The following is a 20,085-nucleotide window of genomic DNA, read 5'->3' on the forward strand; positions in this document are numbered from 1 at the left end:
GTCCCACCAGCAGTGTAAAAGTGTTCCCTTCTCTCCACATCCACGCCAGCATCTGCAGTTTTGAGATTTTGTGATGTGGGCCATTCTCACTGGGGTTAGATGATATCTCAGGGTTGTTTTGATTTGCATTTCTCTAATATATAGAGATGATCCATGTTGCAATTTTAAACAGACTTAGCTCACTGCTATGAAAGATAAAGAAAATAATATTTACACATTTTGCTGCTTCTTCCAATTGAGTTATATGATTTGGCTCTGTAAAACACAGATCCCCCAGTTAATGTGTCTTAATTCTGTATTGTGCTCACCACCATTCTCTGTACCATAGTTTGCTGCTTGTTTCTGGATATCAAAGAAGGGTATTTTCCCGCTAGTGGGGGTTCATGGCACATTCCTTGACTTCTTTCCCGCTGGCGATTCCCTTGCACTTGATCGTATGACTAAAGCATACTGCCTCTTTGGGCGGAAAAGTCTAGTCAGACAGATTTTTTTCCTTACAGTCATCTTGGCTTTTTCTGAGTAAATATGTGCAGATTTTTTTTTGTTTGTTCAGTCTATCAGTCTGATAATTTCACAAACCATGCTTGGTGTTGGCTACCCTTTATTAGTTTTTCTTAGAGCCGTTTCCTATGTAGACTCTACCTTTGTTCATTTCAGGTGAACTTTCTTTAGTTACATCTGAATGTGCTTTTCTTCTATTCTGCTTACTGGGTTGTATAGTTTAGAGACGGGAGTCTTTATAGTACACCTTCCTCTTTACATCCTCTCTTTCTTTATAACATTACTTGGTTTCACGCTATGATTATTTGAGGCATTTCCTGTCTTGAAGTTGAGTTGCAGCCTCATTTATTAGTGATCTGTTTTAGTCCTCTATTCATTTCCTTGGCTTTACATCTCACTTTTCATCCATTCTGTTTTATCCAGGAGACTTAGGATTCCTTCTTTGTGTTTTTATTAAATTTGTTTATAGTGAAAATAATCAAGAGGGGTCTGGTTTTTTTTTTTTTTTTTTTTTTTTTGTAGAGACAGAGTTTCACTTTATGGCCCTCAGTAGAGTGCTGTGGCATCACACAGCTCACAGCAACCTCCAACTCCTGGGCTTAAGCGATTCTCTTGCCTCAGCCTCCTGAGTAGCTGGGACTACAGGCACCCGCCGCAACACCTGGCTATTAGGGGTCTGTTTTTTTTAAGGCAGTTTTTTCCTCCGTTCTTTCTCTCTCCTTCCCCTCCCTCTCTCCCTATGGTATTATCTGTCATCTCCTATCTTTTCACCTTGCTAATAATCAGCAAGAGCACCTTGGTGAAGTGGTTCAGTTTCAGACTCTAGAGTCCCAGTACCTGGGTCTTCCACTTAATAACAGTATGATTTGGGGCAAAATCTCTGCTTCAACTGTAAACTATGAGCCATCATCATGATAATCCCCACCTTATAAAGTTGTTGAAGGGACTTAATGAGATAAAGCACGTGAAGTTTCTAGACTAAACCGACACCTGGCGCTGTTTGTCATGTGAGCAGCACCCGTGCGCCGTTTGCTCTCAGGGGTGCAGCCTTGTGCTCCTTGTCTGGCACCCGTGGCCTTTCCCTCTGCCTTCCATTTGAGGCTGGGCACCGTAAATTCTGCCTGATTGGCTGAACTCTGAGAACGGGTGGTTACCGAGTTGTGCTCTGGGAAGGGCCTGGCTTTGTCTCCAGCCCTGTCGTCTCTTCTGAAACTTTGTTCAAGACTCTGTTCCGTTTTTTTCTATTAGGCCATAGATGTACCCTGACCCCGTGGAATTAGACTGGGGTGATCCCCCACGTGTTCAGCATGGACGTCTGCGTGGCCAGCCCCTGCCCCCGCCAGTCCCCGGAACCTGTCGGGGTGGTCCCTGAGGATGTTTTCCTCTCAGAGTTTTCCTGTCACTTCTGTCTGAATTGATTTTCAGGGTTTGGGACCCTTGAGGGTGGGGCCTGCATCCCTTCTCAGCTGTCCAGAATTTTCCATTCCTCTCCTTGGTCGCCGCTTTCTGAGTTTAGATTCCTATCTTCTTTTGTTTTCTGCCATTGTTTTTCACCTTTTATGGACATAAAGCACAATTCTATTATTAAATTTTATTCTGCCATCTTTATTCAGAAATCTTGAGGTGAACTATAAAAAAAAAAAAAAGAATGAAAAAAGAAAAACAAAAAAACATTCCTGGGCCCCACCCTGGACATTGTCTTTCTGAGGGTCTGGAACGAGGCCCAAGCATCTCTTTTTGAAGAGCCTCCCTGTGGTTCTTAGGTCAACCGGGTCTGAATCCAGCATCCTTATTGCTGGATTTTTTTCTCTCACCTTTTAATTAGTCTATCTGAAGAGCAGGTTCAGTATAGAAAACACTTCAGATTTCTCAGAAGGACACTATAGTTGCAAAATGCTATCTTTTTTATGATTTATTTGCTTGTTTTTTAAATAGCTTAATACCAAGAGAGCAAAAAGCCTCTCCCAAGAGAATGGAAATGGAACCTTGGTCTTTTTTTAGTAGTAGTTCTTGAGAGCAGTATCCTTAGAACTGAAGTTCACTTCTAGATCTCTTCAGCTTTTAGGTTTCTGCTGTATTTATAGTGTGAATTATTCATTAGTGCGTTTGGGAAGCATCTTGAATGCTGTATAGGCAAAAGTTGTCAAAGTAGTGTTCGTCAGAACTTGATGGTCTTTTCAGACAATCACCTGCAACCAGTCTTTAATTCTGTTTAGGATTTAACTGGTGAAAGAGAACTAGAAAGAATACTGATTTTACCTGGATCTATTCAGCTAGGCTTCCTACCACTAGATGTAAAATTTGAATGATTTTTTATGGCTGTTAAGGACTGGAAGCTAAAAGGAAAATGTGGATTTAAATAACCTTTAAAATAACAATTTTGGAAGAATTTTTGTATGAGGTGTGAATTTAGAAGTGGTATTTTAAGTTTGTAATTTGTACAAATTTGTAAATTTGTAATGTGAATTTCAGTTAAAACATGGTGGGCGGCGCCTATGGCTCAGTCGGTAAGGCGCCGGCCCCATATACCGAGGGTGGCGGGTTCAAACCTGGCCCCCGTCAAACTGCAACCAAAAAAAAAATAGCCGGGCGTTGTGGCGGGCGCCTGTAGTCCCAGCTACTCGGGAGGCTGAGGCAAGAGAATCGCTTAAGCCCAGGAGTTGGAGGTTGCTGTGAACTGTGTGAGGCCACAGCACTCTACCGAGGGCCATAAAGTGAGACTCTGTCTCTACAAAAAAAAAAAAAAAAAATGGTAACCTACTTCTTTTTTTTTTTTTTTTTTTTTGTGGTTTTTTTTTTGGCCGGGGCTGGGTTTGAACCCACCACCTCTGGCATATGGGACTGGCGCCCTACTCCTTGAGCCACAGGCGCCGCCCGGTAACCTACTTCTTAGTACTCTCAGATTAAGCTGAAATAAAAGAATAAATGAATAAACAAGTTGGTAAGTTATAGGTAACAGAAGAAATGGCTAATATTTAAAGCTCGCGCTGACGGCACCCGGGGCGCGGCTTCTGGACGCTGAGCGCTCCAGTCTCCCGGCTGCGCGGCTCTCATACTTCGGGAGAAGCACTGGCAATCAGGTTCTCATCTGCTTTGCATGTTCCTCCTCTCCTTCCCGGTCCTTGTGCTGGTGTTGTTTTTACTACATCTGCTTTATTTATGCTTTTATTTATTTATTTTCGAGGCCGAGTCTCACTCTGTCATCCTGGGTAGGGTGCCATGATCTCATCATAGCTCACGGGAACCCCACACTCTTGGGCTCAAGTGATCCTATTGCTCAGCCTCCCTAGTAGCTGGGACGACAGGTACCCACCATAACACCAGGGCTAATTTTTCTACTTTTAGTAGAGACAGGATCTCGCTCTTGCTCAGGCTGGTCTCAACTCCTGAGTGTAAGTGATCTACCTGCCTCAGCCTCCCAGAAGCTGGGATTACAGGCGTGAGCCATGGCACCCGGCCTACATCTACCTTTTAAGCAGCAGTTGTGATACACCAACTCAAAGAACTGGACTATGCTTTTAATTCTATTTATCCTTTTTGCTTTTTTTCCTAAGGCATAGGGATATACTGTCTTTTTTTTTTTGTAGAGACAGTCTCACTTTATAGCCCTCGGTAGAGTGCTGTGGCCTCACACAACTCACAGCAACCTCCAACTCCTGGGTTTAAGCGATTCTCTTGCCTCAGCCTCCCAAGTAGCTGGGACCACAGGCGCCCGCCACAACGCCCAGCTATTTTTTTGGTTGCAGTTTGGCTGGGGCCGGGTTTGAACCTGCCACCTTCGGTATATGAGGCCAGCGCCTTACCGACTGAGCCACAGGCGCTGCCCGCCTTTTTTTTTTGTAGAGACTGAGTCTCACTTTATCACCCTTAGTAGAGTGCCGTGGCAACACACAGCCCACAGCAACCTCCAACTCCTGGGCTTAGGTGATTCTCTTGCCTCAGCCTCCCGAATAGCTGGGACTACAGGCTCCCTCCACTACGCCTGGCTATTTTTTTGTTGCAGTTTGGCCGGGGCCAGGTTTGAACCCGCCACCCTCAGTATATGGGGCCGGTGCCCTACTCACTGAGCCACAGGCACCGCCCCACAGATATGCTGCTTTTTTACATTATTTTGGATCTAGTCTTACTAGGTAAACTCTGCTATATATCCCTGCTATCTGTAGAGAGAGCATGGTGTAGTTTACATATTAGAATATATGCTCATGTGAGAGAAACCTTTAAGTAAGTACATCCTTCTTCCAGTTGGGTTAATTAAAATGTTTAAACTGTTATATATTCATGTCTTCTTTCTTTGAAATAACTAGAAGGGGCAGTAGAGGTCACGCTGTCCAAGACCCATCAGCTCGCACTTGTTCATTCGTGGAGGCCATGCGTCCAGCCCAGGTCTCTTTTTTTTTTTTGTAGAGACAGAGTCCCACTTTATGGCCCTCGGTAGAGTGCCGTGGCCTCACACAGCTCACAGCAACCTCCAACTCCTGGGCTTAAGCGATTCTCTTGCCTCAGCCTCCCAAGTAGCTGGGACTACAGGCGCCCGCCACAACGTCCGGCTAAGCTCTCTTCTCTCTTTTTTTTTTTTTTTTTTTTTTGAGACAGAGTCTCACTGTGTCGCTCTGGGTAGCGTGCCATGGTGTTACAGCTCACAGCAACCTCAAACTCCTGGGCTCAAGCAATTCTCTTGCCTCAGCCTCCCTAGTAGCTGGGACTACAGGTGCCCACCGCAACACCCGGCTATTTTTTGGTTGCAGTTTGGCCGGGTCTGGGTTTGAACCTGCCACCCTTGGTATATGGGGCCGGCGCCTTACCGACTGAGCCACAGGCGCCACCCCCAGCCCAGGTCTCTTGATTCCCAGAAGTTCCTGGAGTTATGTCCTTTTGACTAAAGTCCATTGCCTCTTGCATCATCTGATGTTTGTTAGAGATGAAACCACATTGCATTTCGAATATGAAATGTGCCATGATTAAAATTGTAAGTTTATGGGCGGCGCCTGTGGCTCAGTTGGTAGGGCGCCAGCCCCATATGCCCAGGGTGGCGGGTTCAAACCCGGCCCCAGCTGAACTGCAACCAAAAAATAGCCGGGCGTTGTGGCGGGTGCCTGTAGTCCCAGCTACTTGGGAGGCTGAGGCAAAAGAATCGCTTAAGCCCAGGAGTTGGAGGTTGCTGTGAGCTGTGTGATGCCATGGCACTCTACCAGGGCCATAAAGTGAGACTCTGTCTCTACAAAAAAAAAAAAAAAATTGTAAGTTTATTTTCACATATTTTTCCAGGCAAATGTGTAAATTTGGGGGAAATGGAAGAAGTAGAAGTAAAATGTGAAATAATTAAGGTGCCTCCTATAAAAAAGGAAGAGCAATAGGGAATGGACAAGGAAGTGAGCGGTGAGATGCTGACCAGTGGGAATCCTCCTGCGGGTCCTTGGCCAGCGCCCTGCGGGCGTTTTTCTAACTACAGCAACCTGGAGTCAGGACTCAGGAGAGATCAGCCAGCAGTTTTCTTTTCTTATTATCACTTCTTCGTTTTTATGCATTTTTAAGCATGCTGAATGAGACAAAAGTATTTGTATTCTTCACTTGGAGATGGGATTAGGAAGGGAAACCCGAATGATTTGTGCTAATCTGAGAGTATTCAGTGCAAACCTACTAGGCAGGTTAAAAGTCTTCTTAGTTTAATGTCTTAGCATGAGTAAAATATTGTCTTTACTTCCATCAAGGAGACATGTTCATGGTTTTCATTAGCTCTTTGATAGAGCAGCTACACACCCTTTGAAACATGACCCTTGGCACTTTGATTTTTAATTTACACATTTGGACAAAGTTTTCCTTGGATTTGGAGCAACAGTGCCCCCACTGAGGATGATCATGGGGGACTGGGAGCCTGGTAAGAAACCAGCTCTGGTGCTATGAATTAAAGCCACTGCCTGTTCACACATGGTCAAAAAAACAGCGAGTTAAAAGTGACCGCTTGCTGATCATTTCTCTTCTTATTTGCTATATCTTTGAAGCAAAAGCCTAAAAGCCAAGCAAGTCTTTACTAACAGGGTCTTGATCACACGTGTGGAAAGATTGAAGGAAATAAATGGATTTCAGCTATGGACATTTGGAGGATTTTTTTTTTTTTAAATCTAATTTCATCTTTCACTCTTGATTTCTTAATTATCTTTCTACATAAAGGTAACATGTCTGCATTTTTATTTTAGGAATCTTTCAAAGAAATACCAACCTAAAAAGAACTCGAAGGAGGAAGAAGAATACAAGTACGTTTGTCATTGATAATTGTGTGGTGATGTCTGTCTGCCACTGGTGACGATTACAAAAGAAAAGAACTATCTATAAAAATAAGTTGCAGGGTGCCGGCCCCATATGCTGGAGGTGGCAGGTTCAAACCTAGCCCCGGCCAAAAACCGCAAAAAAAAAAAATAATAACTTGCAGTCCCTATTCAATTGCAGTTTTTAAATTGGGGGAGAGCACAATAAAAACATACTCAATTAACTTTTCTTATGTCGAGTTCCTAGACCTATTCCAGATTGTTTGAATTAAAGTAATTAGAAAAGGTTTATACTATAAGCTAAATGAATACAGGAAGTTTAGATTATGCATTCTAGAGTCTAGATTTGGTTGTTACTACCAGGAGTCCCCTGAGTGTCATACCACTCGTTCCAATTAAGGCATCTTAGCATGGACAGCCCAAAATACTATATCTCTAATTTAGATTCAAATATCCTTTGCATTGATACATATAGCATGTATATGGGTTAAATCTGGATTTAGTATTAACAAAGCCAAATACTGCATTACATACAGCAATTCAGTTTCACAAAATGAAAAGTATTTTGATTGTAATTAATTCTGAACCTCTTGATGAGACTATACTATGTGTAATGAATCGTCAGGGTCCTATGGGAGATTGATGCAAATTAACCTGATTTTAATTAATATCTCCTCAGTGCTAAGCAGAGTTAGGAGGGATGTGGCCTTGTTTGAAAAGGAATGGTGTTTGTTCTGTTCCACAGGTATACGTCATGCAAAGCTTTCATTTCCACCCTGAACGAAATGAATGACTATGCCGGGCAGCATGAAGTTATCTCCGAAAACATGACCTCTCAGATCATCGGGGACTTAGCACGCTATGTTCAAGAACTGAAACAGGAGAGGAAATCGGTAATAAAAGTTTTATTTTATGTTCTCTCTAAAAGATGGGCCAAAGACAATGGGAATATTCCTAGAATATTTAAAATTGAATGGAGACGTATAAGATGATGGGTCTTAAACTAATAACCTTTGAGAATCGAATAAAAGCTATGGACCCTGTTTCTAGAAGGTATTTCTAGGTCTCTCTCTCTCTCTCTTTTTTTTTTGCAGTTTTGGCCGGGGCCAGGTTCAAACCCGCCACCCCCTGTTTCTGGGGTTGGCACCCTATTCCTTGAGCCACAGGCACCGCCCAATTTCTAGGTCTCTATGCATAGTTCCAGGGTCCCCCAGACACTCTGAAACTTATCTGGAGACCCAAGACTTTGAATATCTGTGAGGAATTTAAATATATTTGAGGTTATCAGACACTTAAGAAAGTAAGTAATAAATAGGCTGGTTCACATGCAGTGGTGTTGACAACTAACTGATAACAACTAGTTATCCAGAGTCCTTTGTTCCTTCTCCACTCCCACTGCTTCACTTGACTAGTCTTTAAAAAAAAAGACAAGGAGCAATATTATATGGTATAGACTGTGTGGAATAAATAGTATTAAAATAAATGCTTATAAGGATTCAACAAAACAGAAAGGTGAGCTCCGTTCTCCATCATTCTGTTCCTTGGCCCTCTCGTTACCATCTAATGAAGCAGAATATACCGTTCCTCTTACAGTCTTTCATCAATAGCTTTTATTGTTAACCAATGAGAAAAATGTGTTCAAAGTATATTCATAGTCAAGATTTTGCCTTAAGAAATTTATCTTTTGGGGCTGGGTGCAGTGGCTCACACCTGTAATCCCAGCACTTTGGGAGGCCAAGGCAGGCGGATTATCTGAGCTCAGGAGTTAGAGGCCACCCTGAGCAAGAGTGAGACCCTGTCTCTAAAAAATAGCCAGGTGCTGAGGTGAGCGCCTGTAGACCCAGTTACTTGGGAAGCTGAGGCAAAAGAAGCACTTGTGTCCAAGAGTTTGAAGTTGCTGTGAGCGATGACACCACGGCACTCTACCAAAGGTAACAAAGTGAGACTCTGTCTCAAAAAAAAGAAAAGAAAACGAAATTTATCTTTAAGTCATGGTCTGTATCATTGTGCTTTGATTACTCATGAACTATCTAACAAATCGTTATTAGTAATAAAGTCCCAAAGTTGGCCAGTTATATACTTTTTTATATAAATTTGGATACACAATAATTCTTTTAGTGGCTAGGCACATTGGCTTATGCTGTGATCCTAGCACTCCGGGAGGCCGAGGTGGGAGGATCCCTTGTGTTCAGGTGTTGGACACCAGCCTGAGCAAGAATAAGACCCATCTCTACTAAAAATATAAAAATTAGCCAGGTGTCATGGTCGATGCCTATAGTCCCAGTTACAGGGGAGGCTGAGGCAGGAGGATCACTTGAACCCAGGAGTTTGATGTTACTATGAGCTAGATTGACACCATAGCACTCTAGCCTGGGCAACAAAGTGAGACTCTGTCTCAAAAAAAAAAAAAAAAAGGAATTAAACAAATAATTATCTATTTTAATGCCCTAGAGATACATGAGCTAAGAAGATAGACATGCTTCCTGCCGAAATGGAGGAGGCATTAAATAACAATGATAAAACTGATTATTTAATTGCAATGATGATAGTTGCTACAAAGTAAGAGTGTGGGTGTTGTGAGAGCCTGTAATGGAAACGCCAGCAGGCTCATGCTCCAGCAGCAGGACGGGGCTTCCCAGGGGCCTTGCAGTGAAGGCCTGAACAAGACTTGAGGGATGTGTAGAAGCTGCTGGGACAAGCATTCAAAAGGGAGCAGGCAGTGCAAAGGCCCTGGGATAGGAAGGTGTTTAGACACCTGGACTTAATTCTTTCTGAGCTATAAATATGTAGCATATGGCTTTGGACATATTTAAAAGCTGGAAAGAGAAGATAAATGCCTTAAGAGCAACCTATTGGTTTAAAATAACAACAATAACAACATTCCAATAAATGAGATGAAAGATTTATATCCACTCTGCCTTTGAGCCCCTTTTAACCGTGAGTGTCAAGGCAGTGGCCCAGGCTGGGACCCAGCTTTCTGGGTTGGCAGTTTTCTAGCCCTTAACTCTTACACCAAGACTGGCATGTTCGGGATCCAGGTGAGGGGGTGCATTGATGGACATGCAATAGCCTCTGCTGTGTGGTGAGTGCCCTGCAGGGCACCCGTGCCCTCCCTGAGTTGCATGGGGCCCACTGTGCCTTCCCTGTCAGTCCCAAGCTGCCGTCTCTTTGTGGCCAGTGAGACTGGTGCAGGCTCCCTCAATGGCAGCGTGGCACTGCCAAGAGTCAAGGGGTACTTGACAGGCTGGTTTGGTCTGGAGCTGCGAGTTTTAACTCCTGGCTGAAGTGTAATCACCCCCTATCTAAAAATTCTGCTGTGCAAGTAAACCACTTGTTTGGATACTGTGGAAAAAAGTAAAAAGAATTTTTGTCTATTCATATTAGAGCAACAGTGTCAACTGGGGATAATTTTGTTTCCCACTCCAGCAACATTCATCAGTGCCTGGAGACAGTTTCTGTTGTCCAGGGCATTGGAGCTGGGGGTTTGCCACTGGTGAGCAGAGGCCCTGGAGGCAGCCCCACAGCAAAGAATTATGTGGTCCAAAGCGTGCACGTTGCTGAGGTTGAGAGATCTCCTCCTGGAGCCCCGGATTAGATAACATCCTCTGCTACACCATTCATTAAAGAATGAATCTTTTTCCCCAATGTAACAAAAAGGAAACAGAGAAACAATACTTAGGTTCAGAATGAAACACAAGTGTCTAATATAATAGTAAAATAAATACAGTAAATCTTACCACAATGTTGGGCTGTTTCCTCAGTTCCTGAACTGCCCTTGACCTTGGAAGGTCTGTGTGTTCTTCCTGTTTGTTACTTTGGTCAATGCTTTCTGTCTCTTAACTGATCTTTCTCCGCCCATATGGTTTAGTATCTCAGCCAACTCCCTAAACAAAAACTCTGCGCATTGCATTTACCTTTGTAGGAGCATAAATTCTATTCCTGGAGTGAATCATGAGATGTGAGGTCTGCATAATCTGGCCACCTGTGTCCTCTCTGAATCCCTCTCCTCCAGCCAAATGGCCTCCTTGCCGCTTCTTACCCCTTACCGGCCTGCAGCTGCCTCCAGCCTTTGCCCTGGCTTCTTGCTCCCAGTCAGGAATGTTGCTTTCTCACTGAGCTCTTTCTTGTCCACCTTTAAAATCTCAGCGTCCCCAGCTTCCCCTTCTCTGCTCCGTTCTCACCACCTAGCCTCTGCTCTGCTCTTTCCCGGATTCTCACCAGGAGTATCCAGCACTCTGTGTTTGCCCATTGATTTTCTCTTACCCACACTAGAACACAAGCTCCGTGAGAGCAGAATTTTCTTGTCCACTCTTTTTGTCCTGAGTACCTAGAATAGTGCCCGGCGTGGCACAAAGCAGGCTCTCAGTAAGTACTGTGGAGTCGGAGAAGCAACTGAGAAGTAGGGGGAGCCGTCTCAGTCTCAGCTTCGCGATCAGATTTTGTTTACTCCGTGAGGATCCTTGTATTTCCATTGTTGTTATGACTGAGGTTATTTACTCACTGTTAATCATGTCTTTTGTATAGTTAGTCATATCTGTATTTTCAATTCTGTCCGTCTTTTAAAATCAGAAATTATAGTAATTTATGGAGTAAATTACAGGGAGCACAGATACGCATTAGATAATATCTTGCCATACGGATGTTCCCTTTATTTTAAGGAGAATTGCAAGTACAGGTCTCTGAGTCAGATGTTCTGTTGGGAGGAGCTGCAAAGTCTCTTGAAACATTCTGCAATTAAAACGACATTTTTTTTTTAGCAGATTGCAAAACCTTTTGAAATACTAGAAAGGTTCAAAATCCAACAAATGCATACTTGTGGTATTTTAATATAATATCTCATGAGCATTTTTTCTTTCGACATTATCTTGAATGACAGCGTGGTGCGGTCTTACGTTGCACGCTAATCACTGTAATTTTAAAAATTATTCTCATAATAGCGGATATTTAGTTGTTTAGCCTTGAGTGTTCATTTTGATAGATGATAATAGCTAACCTCTGGTGCACCTTATGTTTAGTCCTCACTGTGTCCCTTTGGGATGGGGACCGTTATTTTACACATTTTATCCCAGGTGAGGTCCCTGGAGCGCAGGAAAGTGAAGAGCTGGAGCTGGGCTTCGCTCCCAGGCAGCCGGCTTCTCCGGGTAGTGTGTGTGTGTTTGCGTGTGAGTTTCCGTTTCCCCTGAGTTATTTTCTTTAACTTCCCTTCGAGGATGCTGGATTAAATAGCATGACCATCTTCTTTTGCAGTTAGCTTCAGAAAAGGAGCTATTTGTCATCTTCTCATAATGACGACTATTTCTCCTCGAACCTGACTTTTCTTGGTAAACACTCCAGTTTTTGTAAGGGTGACTCTTAAAACAACAACACGATGCTATCATTTCCATTTTCTGGTGAGGTTAATTATTGGCAGAAAAGGCATAACAGAGCAAAAGCTCCCATTTGGGCCTTCTGATGCCAAATCTGGTCAGCTTTTCATTGTGCTGCTGGGAGCAGCCTGTAGCGAGCTCGGGGTCTTTCTTACGGAATGGGAAGCCAGCTTCAGGGCTGTGTCTACAGGGCTGGAGCTCCCTGCTGGGTGTCAGAGCGAGGAGAGGAAAGGACACAGGCTTTTGGACCCCTCTCAGGATTCCTGGCAGCCCCACCAGCTCTGACACCTTGGGCAGATTCTGAAATCTCTGCACTCCCACTTCTGAATCTCTAAATTGAGGCTGATCGTGCCCACCTTAGTTGCAGGGCGTTTTGCAAGAAGGCAAATATAAACCAGCCAGCACAGTGCTCAGGTATACGGATATACAGGCACCACGTAGCCGGTTTCTCTTACTGTGGTCATTCTGTTTCTTAATACAGAATCTCGTTTCCGCCCCAGAGCTTCTTGATCAGGATTTATCACAGAATCCAGAACATGTACAGGCTGCTTGCCACCATATGTCATTAGCAGGCATTGCCCAATTTAAAATGACCTTTCTAAAAATGTTGATTTGGTGGATGACATTGAAAACAAGCTGCTTTTACAATTTCAGACCTGGTTGCTATGTCTCATAGATGGCTGGAGACAGTGCCTTGCTTAAGAACCATTCTTAACAATTGGTATAATACAAATTGGGCCTTTTGTGTGGTGGCAGAATCATGTCTGCCCACGGGATGATCTTAGACTTTAGAGGATTACTGCTGGTTTTTGTTACTGCGTGTAGAAGGAATGTCCAAGTTCAGCTGAGGATGCCGGTGGAAAATTAGTTTTCATTTGTATTTTGCTGTGTTTGAATAGGTAAATCTCCAACAAGGGTCAGCATGATGGAAAATAGTTCATCGTGCACAAGATGAAATTTCCTTCTCTCTGTGCAAATGTGAAAGGAAGTAAAAGAAAATAAGGTAGAAGGAGAGACTGATATTTTTCTTTGCTTTGCGGCCGTATTGTGATAATGAGGGTGCTGGTTGATCTTTAAGTCTTCAAATCTCTAACTGTAAAATAAGGTTTGTACTATTTTTGTTTCTGGGAGAAAAGATGCTTTTTATGCAGCACATACGCTGTATTCGTATATCATAATGCAGTTGCGCGCACATAATGTTATGAATAATCAGTGTTTCTCCTGACACACAAATCTGTAGGCATATGTAGATTTTTAAAGCAATTTCTTTCTTTTTCCTCCCTGCCTCCCTCCCTTCGTTCCCCTCTCTTCCCTTTTCTTTTCTTTCTTTCTATTTTTGAGACAGAGTCTCACAACCTCAAACTCCTGGGCTCAAGCGATCCTCCTGCCTTAGCCTCTCAAGTAACTGGGACTACAGGCAACTACCACAATGCCTGGCTATTTTTAGAGACGGGGATCTCACTCCTGCTCAGGCTGGTCTCGAACTCCTGAGCTCAGACAATCCACCCACTTCGGCCTCCCAGAGTGCTAGGATTATAGGCGTGAGCCACTGCACCCGGCCTCTTTTCTTGTTCCAGATACTGTTAAGAATTAAAGTAAATTCTTTAAAAAAAAACTGTGGTAGCGCCTGTGGCTCAGTGGATAGGGTGCCGGCCCCATATACCGAGGGTGGCGGGTTTGAACCCTGCCCCGGCCAAACTGCAACAAAAAATAGCTGAATGTTGTGGCGGGCGCCTGTAGTCCCAGCTACTCGGGAGGCTGAGGCAACCTAAGCCCAAGAGCTGGAAGTTGCTGTGAGCTGTGACACCACAGCACTCTACTGAGGGTGACAAAGTGAGACTCTGTCTCTAAAAAAAAAGAAATGATCTCTGCAAGAACTTATCAGTTCTTCCCTGCCTGATGCCTGAGCCTGCACCAGTTCTCGTTAGGAAAACAAACACTCCTAGAAACCCAGGACAAGGGAGCCTCTTAATTTCTTACCTAATGGGCTGTACTTAAGGCAGCTGTGTTTTCAGCAAGATGTTCACCTTCTCTTTAGAGATAATGGAATCAGTGTCCAGTCTTTGGGGGTGAATATAAATCAGAGTATATGGTAACAAGTCCTTTACTTTGTCTTCAGTCTCTCATTCACAAGCATAAATTGTCAACAAATCTGTGCCCTGTAACAATGTGTGAGATTTATTGGAATTTACTGATAACAAGTAGAAATAACTGGAAAGCCCACATTTCTTTGTAAGGCAGCATGATTAGTTTTAATGTAGTAAGATCTGGAAATTTAATACAAGTCTGATTTTTCTAGATTTTTACAAATTTACAATGAAGGTTATAGTTATTTTAAACTGCATACAAAAGGATCTTACATTTAAAAACTTATCTTTCTCTGGCGGCACCTGTGGCTCAGTGGATAGGGCACCGGCCCCATATATCGAGGGTGGCGGGTTCAAACCCAGCCCCGGCCAAACTGCAACAAAAACATAGACAGGCATTGTGGAAGGCAGCCTGTAGTCCCAGCTACTCGGGAGGCTGGAGTAAGAGAATCACCTTAAAAATTAAAAAAAAAAAAGAATCACCTAAGCCCAGGAGTTGGAGGTTGCTGTGAGCTTTGTGATGCCATAGCACTCTACTGAGGGCAATAAAATAAGACTCTGTCTCTACAAAAAAAAAAAACACAAAACTTCATTTTCTCACCAGTAGTCCCAGCTACTTGGTAGGCTGAGGCAAGAGAATCACTTAAGCCCAAGAGTTGGTGGTTGCTGAGAGCTGTGACACCATGGCACTCTACCCAGGGTGACAGTTTGAGACTCTGTTTCAAAATAAATAAATAAAAATAAATAAATAAAGACTTAACTTTCCTTTTCTACACTATGATTCATTTACGAGTTACCAAAATTTTAAAAGAATATTACCAAAACTGAATTAAAGAACAAAAACTCACAAGGCCTTGTAAATCAAAATCCTTATTTTTCCAAGTTTCTTTCCTGATGTCATTTGCAGATATGGTAAGATTTAAGAGTATTAGTCCTATTACAGACATAATTCATATTCTTCTTCATTTACTATCACAAGCACTTTCCATGTTTTTACCTGAGAAGTATAGTTTTAGTAATTGGAATTGTAGAGTAATTGTGTATTATTCTAACTATTATAATTCGCTTAATTCTGGAGCAGAGTGCAGTGATGTGTGCCTATAGTCCTAGCTACTTGGGAGGCTGAGGTGGGATCACTTGGGCCCAGGGATTGGAGACTAACCTGAGCAACACAGCAAAAACCTGTCCTTAAAAAAAAAAAAAAAATTAACAGCCAAGTCTTTGTTGTTTGATTTATAGGCTATTACCAGTTTTTGATTTATTTACTCAGTCCATATAAACAATATAGCAACAAGCTCTTTACTTTTACAGCTGTTTTCTTTGTGTGTGGCGCGAGATGACTTCCCAAGCTAAATTCCCAGAAATGAGACTATGAAGTCAAGGGCACATGATTAAACATACGTTATTTATAGATCTTGATCACTTATAAGGTTAATGGTCTTCAACAGAATTATAGATGTGATCAGCATGGATGTGAATCGGCTCATGCAAGATACGGGTAGTTGGAGCTGATGACAGATGTGTTCCTCCATAAGAACGACTGTAATCCTACTAGCAACTTCTGCACATTGAATCAAGTTGTTTGGTTCTGCTCCAACCTTTGAGTCTGTCCAGGGCTCCCCACAATGGTCACCACTAATCACATAGGAGGAATTTATGGAGATTTGTGGCTCCTGTAGGAGAACCAGGAGGTTTTCGCCAGCATTTTCTGGAATTTCAAGAGAACTCCCTGCAGGTGGAAAATATGGTTCATTACTCACAAAATCTTAGGGACCAGAATCACTTTTTATCTGAAGAGAACTAGAGGAAACATTATACCATACTTTCAGCGACTCACTAAAATTTTTATAAACCTCATACTCATATGCCAATACACCCCCACATTACTTAGAATTGACTGTTTAAAAGTTTTCCCAACGTTCCTGAAATGTTAGAAAATTGATGCTACACTAAAAGCTATATATTTTTTAAAATGTTAAAAAGATTTAACATTGGGCAGTACCTGTGGCTCTACAGAGTAGGGTACCGGCCCCATGTGCCGGAGGTGGCGGGTTCAAACCCAGCCCCGGCCAAAAACTGAAGGAAAAAAAAAAAAAAAAAAAAAGATTTAACGTTAAGTATTGGATAGGTCTGATACATGGACCTTTTCAAGGAGCTTAATTTCTTACGAGGCCATTCTACAGCATTGACTCCAATATATTTAGAAAAAAAGGTTTCTATTAGGGAGTACAGCAAAGAGATTAAACTTAGCGTGAAGAAAAGCAAAAACTAAAAGAAATTTATGTGTGTGATCTAGCTAATTACAAGCCCATTTCTGATTTATTCAGTCCTGTCGATTCAGGACACGTAGAAAGAAAACATAAAACAGTACTGACATGCCGAGGGTGGTGGGTTCAGACCCAGCCCCGGCCAAACTGAAACCAGAGAATAGCCGGGCGTTGTGGCGGGCGCCTGTGGTCCCAGCTGCTCGGGAGGCTGAGGCAAGAGAATCGCGTAAGCCCAAGAGTTAGAGGTTGCTGTGAGCCGTGTGACACCATGGCACTCTACCCGAGGGCGGTACAGTGAGACTCTGTCTCTACAAAAAAAAAAAAAAAAAAAACAGTACTGACTTTAGGTTTCGTGACATGGCACATGAGTGGTGAGTGTTCATAACAGTTCTTCCACACTGGTAGCATAACATCTGTTTAAATCAGCGGTTCTCAACCTGTGGGTCGCGACCCTTTATTGCGGCCTTAGGAAGGTTGAGAACCACTGGTTTAAATGAATCAAAAAGTAAGAAGCTTTTCTGTCTCTTCGTTGTTGGTCTTTCCATGAGTCTCACTCATACACCAGCCAGCCCAAAGAATTAGGAATTCTCTTTGTATCACTGCCTAGCAAACACTTAAAAATCTTTATAGGTTGGTATCCTCCTCGCCAACACACAGGCATCCCCTGGCTAAATGTAGCTCTAGGAGGTGTTTTGTTTTGTCTTCTATGCTTTGAAAGAACACGTACAAGCCGCATTCTGTTTGTTAAGAACGGGCCCTTTCACCACTGAGGTTCTGTAACTTATAAAACTGTTGATTTGGTGAACCAAAAAATTGTGTCGTCATTCATGGGATAACATACTTAGTTTACAGGACAGTAATTCTCTTCCTGGACTTGAACTATGACCTTGGGTTTTGTGTTTCTTCTGAGAATTGTGACAATTACTTGACTTCGGTTTTGTGCCTCCCCTGACTCTCCTACATCCAGCCACCTGTTTGACGTCTCTCCTCAGACACCTGGTGCAACAGCCCCCATTGTGCCCCTGTCTGTGGAGGCCTGAGGTCCAGCAACAGTGTGAAGGATGACCCCAGAGTTCTGCAGTGCAGTAGCCCTGTTAATTCACCCAAAAACCTGTCTCTGACCCGCGGAACTCCTTTACCATGCCCCATTCCAGTCTACACTTCGTCCAGTTCTCAATAAATGGCACTGTTTTGAACCTAGTTGCGCTGGCTAAAAACCTGGGGCCATCCAGGACTTTTCTTATCCCTCACCCTCCACATCTTGTTTACTGTCAAGTCCCGTCTGCTCTGCCCTCAGTCAGCACTCTGAGTCCAAATGCTGCTCACCACTTCTCCCGTGTCTGCCCTAGTTAGTTGAGTTGGTCATCATCTCCCAGATGGGGGGCTGTGCTGAGCCTCCTAACTCACCTCTCTGCCTTTATGCTTTCCGGGTGGGGTGGGGGCGGTGGTCAAGCTGTCCATCTCTGATCCACACCGGCTCTCCCATCCTCCCACCCCCTGCCACTCTTGCCCCATCTGTGTTCTTCACTCAGCAGCCAGCTCGACTTGCAGTAATGCAGATCAGGCCGTGCCACTTCCCCTCCTAAATCTTCCACCGTGCTGTGCTCACTATGGCTGGGGGGGGCTATTCTTAATCACGCCCTGGCTGCTTTACCACCTTGTCCACGTCAAGTCTAATGGCACTGGCGTCTCACTTCACTTGAACAGGTTCAGCCCTGTCATACAGTGCTGCGCGTTTGCGCTTCCTGCTGCTTGGAAGGGTGTTTCCCCAGAACTCTGCAAGTTCACGCCTACATGATATTCAAGTTTCTACTGAATGTCATCCCAGACTACCCTGTCTAAAACAGCCGCCTTCACCCACACCCGCCCCTCCGCATTCCCCTACTCTGTCTCTTACTGGGTCTACTGAGTTTCCCAAGGGCAGGGGACTTCGTTTTATTCACACTGCTTTCCTCATATCAAGAGTAGCCCCATGCGCATGTGAGTACACAATTAAGGTCTGATGAACAGATTATTGAGTTAGACCTGTCAGCCCTAGGAAGGATTATTGCACCGAAAGTTCCACCCATCAACCTGGCACTGTAACTATGGAGACTCTCCTTGTTCTGGTTGGAAGTAACAGCTGTAAATCCTCAGAAGGGATCAGGTGAGAGATGTGAGTCAGTCCATGCTTGATATTGGTCACTTAAGTTGATCCTTTCCAAGACTCCCTAAGAGTTAATCACGATTCTACAAAAGAATTAGAATTTCAAAGAAAGTGGCCCAACGAGGTGGCTCATGCCTGTAGTCCCAGTACTCGGGGAGACCAAGGCAGGAAGCTTATAAACCTAAGCTCGTGTCCCCTGAGCTTAGGAGTTGGGGACCAGCCTGAGCGAGAGCAAGATCCTGTCTCTACTAAAAATAGAAAATTAGTTAGCCAGGCGTTGTGGCAGGCACCTGTAGTCCCAGCTACTTGGTAGGCTGAGCCAGGAGGATCTCTTGAGCCCGTAAGTTTGAGGCTGCTGTGAGCCATGATGATGCCACTGCACTCTCGCCAGGGCAACAGAGTAAGATCCTATCTCAAAAAGAAAGAAAGGAAAAGAAAAGAAAAAGAACCTCGGATTATTTTGAAAAATGTCTGACAAGACTACTGAAGCCTAGGCAAATTACTGATGCAGAGCATTCTAGGTGGCACAGGCCATCTGGGAATAGCAAGGACAGTGAGCAAAGGCCCCTGGAGAAGGAGGGAGGGAGACGCAGCGTTTGAAGCTTAGGCCTGGCCGGGGCCGTGTGCAGGTCCCAGATGGTCAGTGTTAGGCCTGAAGCCAAGCATCGGAGCAGGACACCGGGATGTGGGTATTTTGGGAAACTTTAAACAAGTCCATTGAGAAGGTATTTTTATTATAAACATATTTGGGAAAAATAGGCTTTACTGAATAAAAGCAGAATGCATGTCCTGTCGTGGAAGCTTTGCTTTCTCGTGTGGCATGTAAGTAGGGTGGGAAACCCTCGCTTGGACAGGTCTGGGTCTGTGTGAATCTCTGCGCCGTTTATAGCTGTAGTTACATTAAAGCTGGGGATCCCAAGTCAGGCTTGGAAGCTGCTAGTGTTCAAACCTACTACACTGTGGGTTTTGAGAAAACGACAGTGTTTGTCAAAGACATATTTCCTGGAAGCGCCTTCTTTCTTTGCTCTTTCCAAGTCTTTCTATTCCTTTGTTTTCACCAGTGGAATCTGAGTCTTACTTAAAATTCCAGATGGTTGACTGTTCTCAGCTGAGCATTTATTCTTTTGTTTTTGTACTTTTATTTTTTTCTGAAATGGCTGCTCTCCCATCAGTGCCATGTTCTGCCTTTTTAACTGTTAATGGTTTAATCTCTCTCTGTATAGTAAAGATGAGCAGCTGTTGCACCTAATTGCAGAGCTCAAATAATAAACATTCTCAGGCTGTTTATGTGAGTTCAGTCTAAGTATGATTTCTTATAGTGCAGTGAGGTCTCAAAACATTGTCATTCTAGTTTTCTTTACATTAATGCTTGCTTGTTTTTGGTTCTCGGTGATTTTTTTTTTTTTCCTAAATCTCAGCTACCTCTGGTCACTGGGAAGTTTCTAAAAAGAAATT

At 43.5% G+C, this 20,085-nt stretch overlaps 1 protein-coding gene across 15 annotated transcripts in view; it reads left to right on the forward strand.

Moving 5' to 3' along the window:
• Positions 1-20,085, forward strand: part of FNBP1 (formin binding protein 1) — a 144,989-nt gene that overhangs the window by 58,311 nt on the left and 66,593 nt on the right. For all 15 annotated transcript variants that reach the window (XM_053559718.1, XM_053559757.1, XM_053559735.1 and 12 more), the window contains exons 3-4: positions 6,696-6,752; positions 7,510-7,657. In XM_053559718.1, the coding sequence (XP_053415693.1) occupies positions 6,696-6,752; positions 7,510-7,657 (205 nt within the window). The remainder of the gene's footprint in view (positions 1-6,695; positions 6,753-7,509; positions 7,658-20,085) is intronic.

This window comes from Nycticebus coucang, chromosome 2, assembly GCF_027406575.1.
Source record: "Nycticebus coucang isolate mNycCou1 chromosome 2, mNycCou1.pri, whole genome shotgun sequence".
NCBI classification, from domain to species: Eukaryota; Metazoa; Chordata; class Mammalia; order Primates; family Lorisidae; genus Nycticebus; species Nycticebus coucang.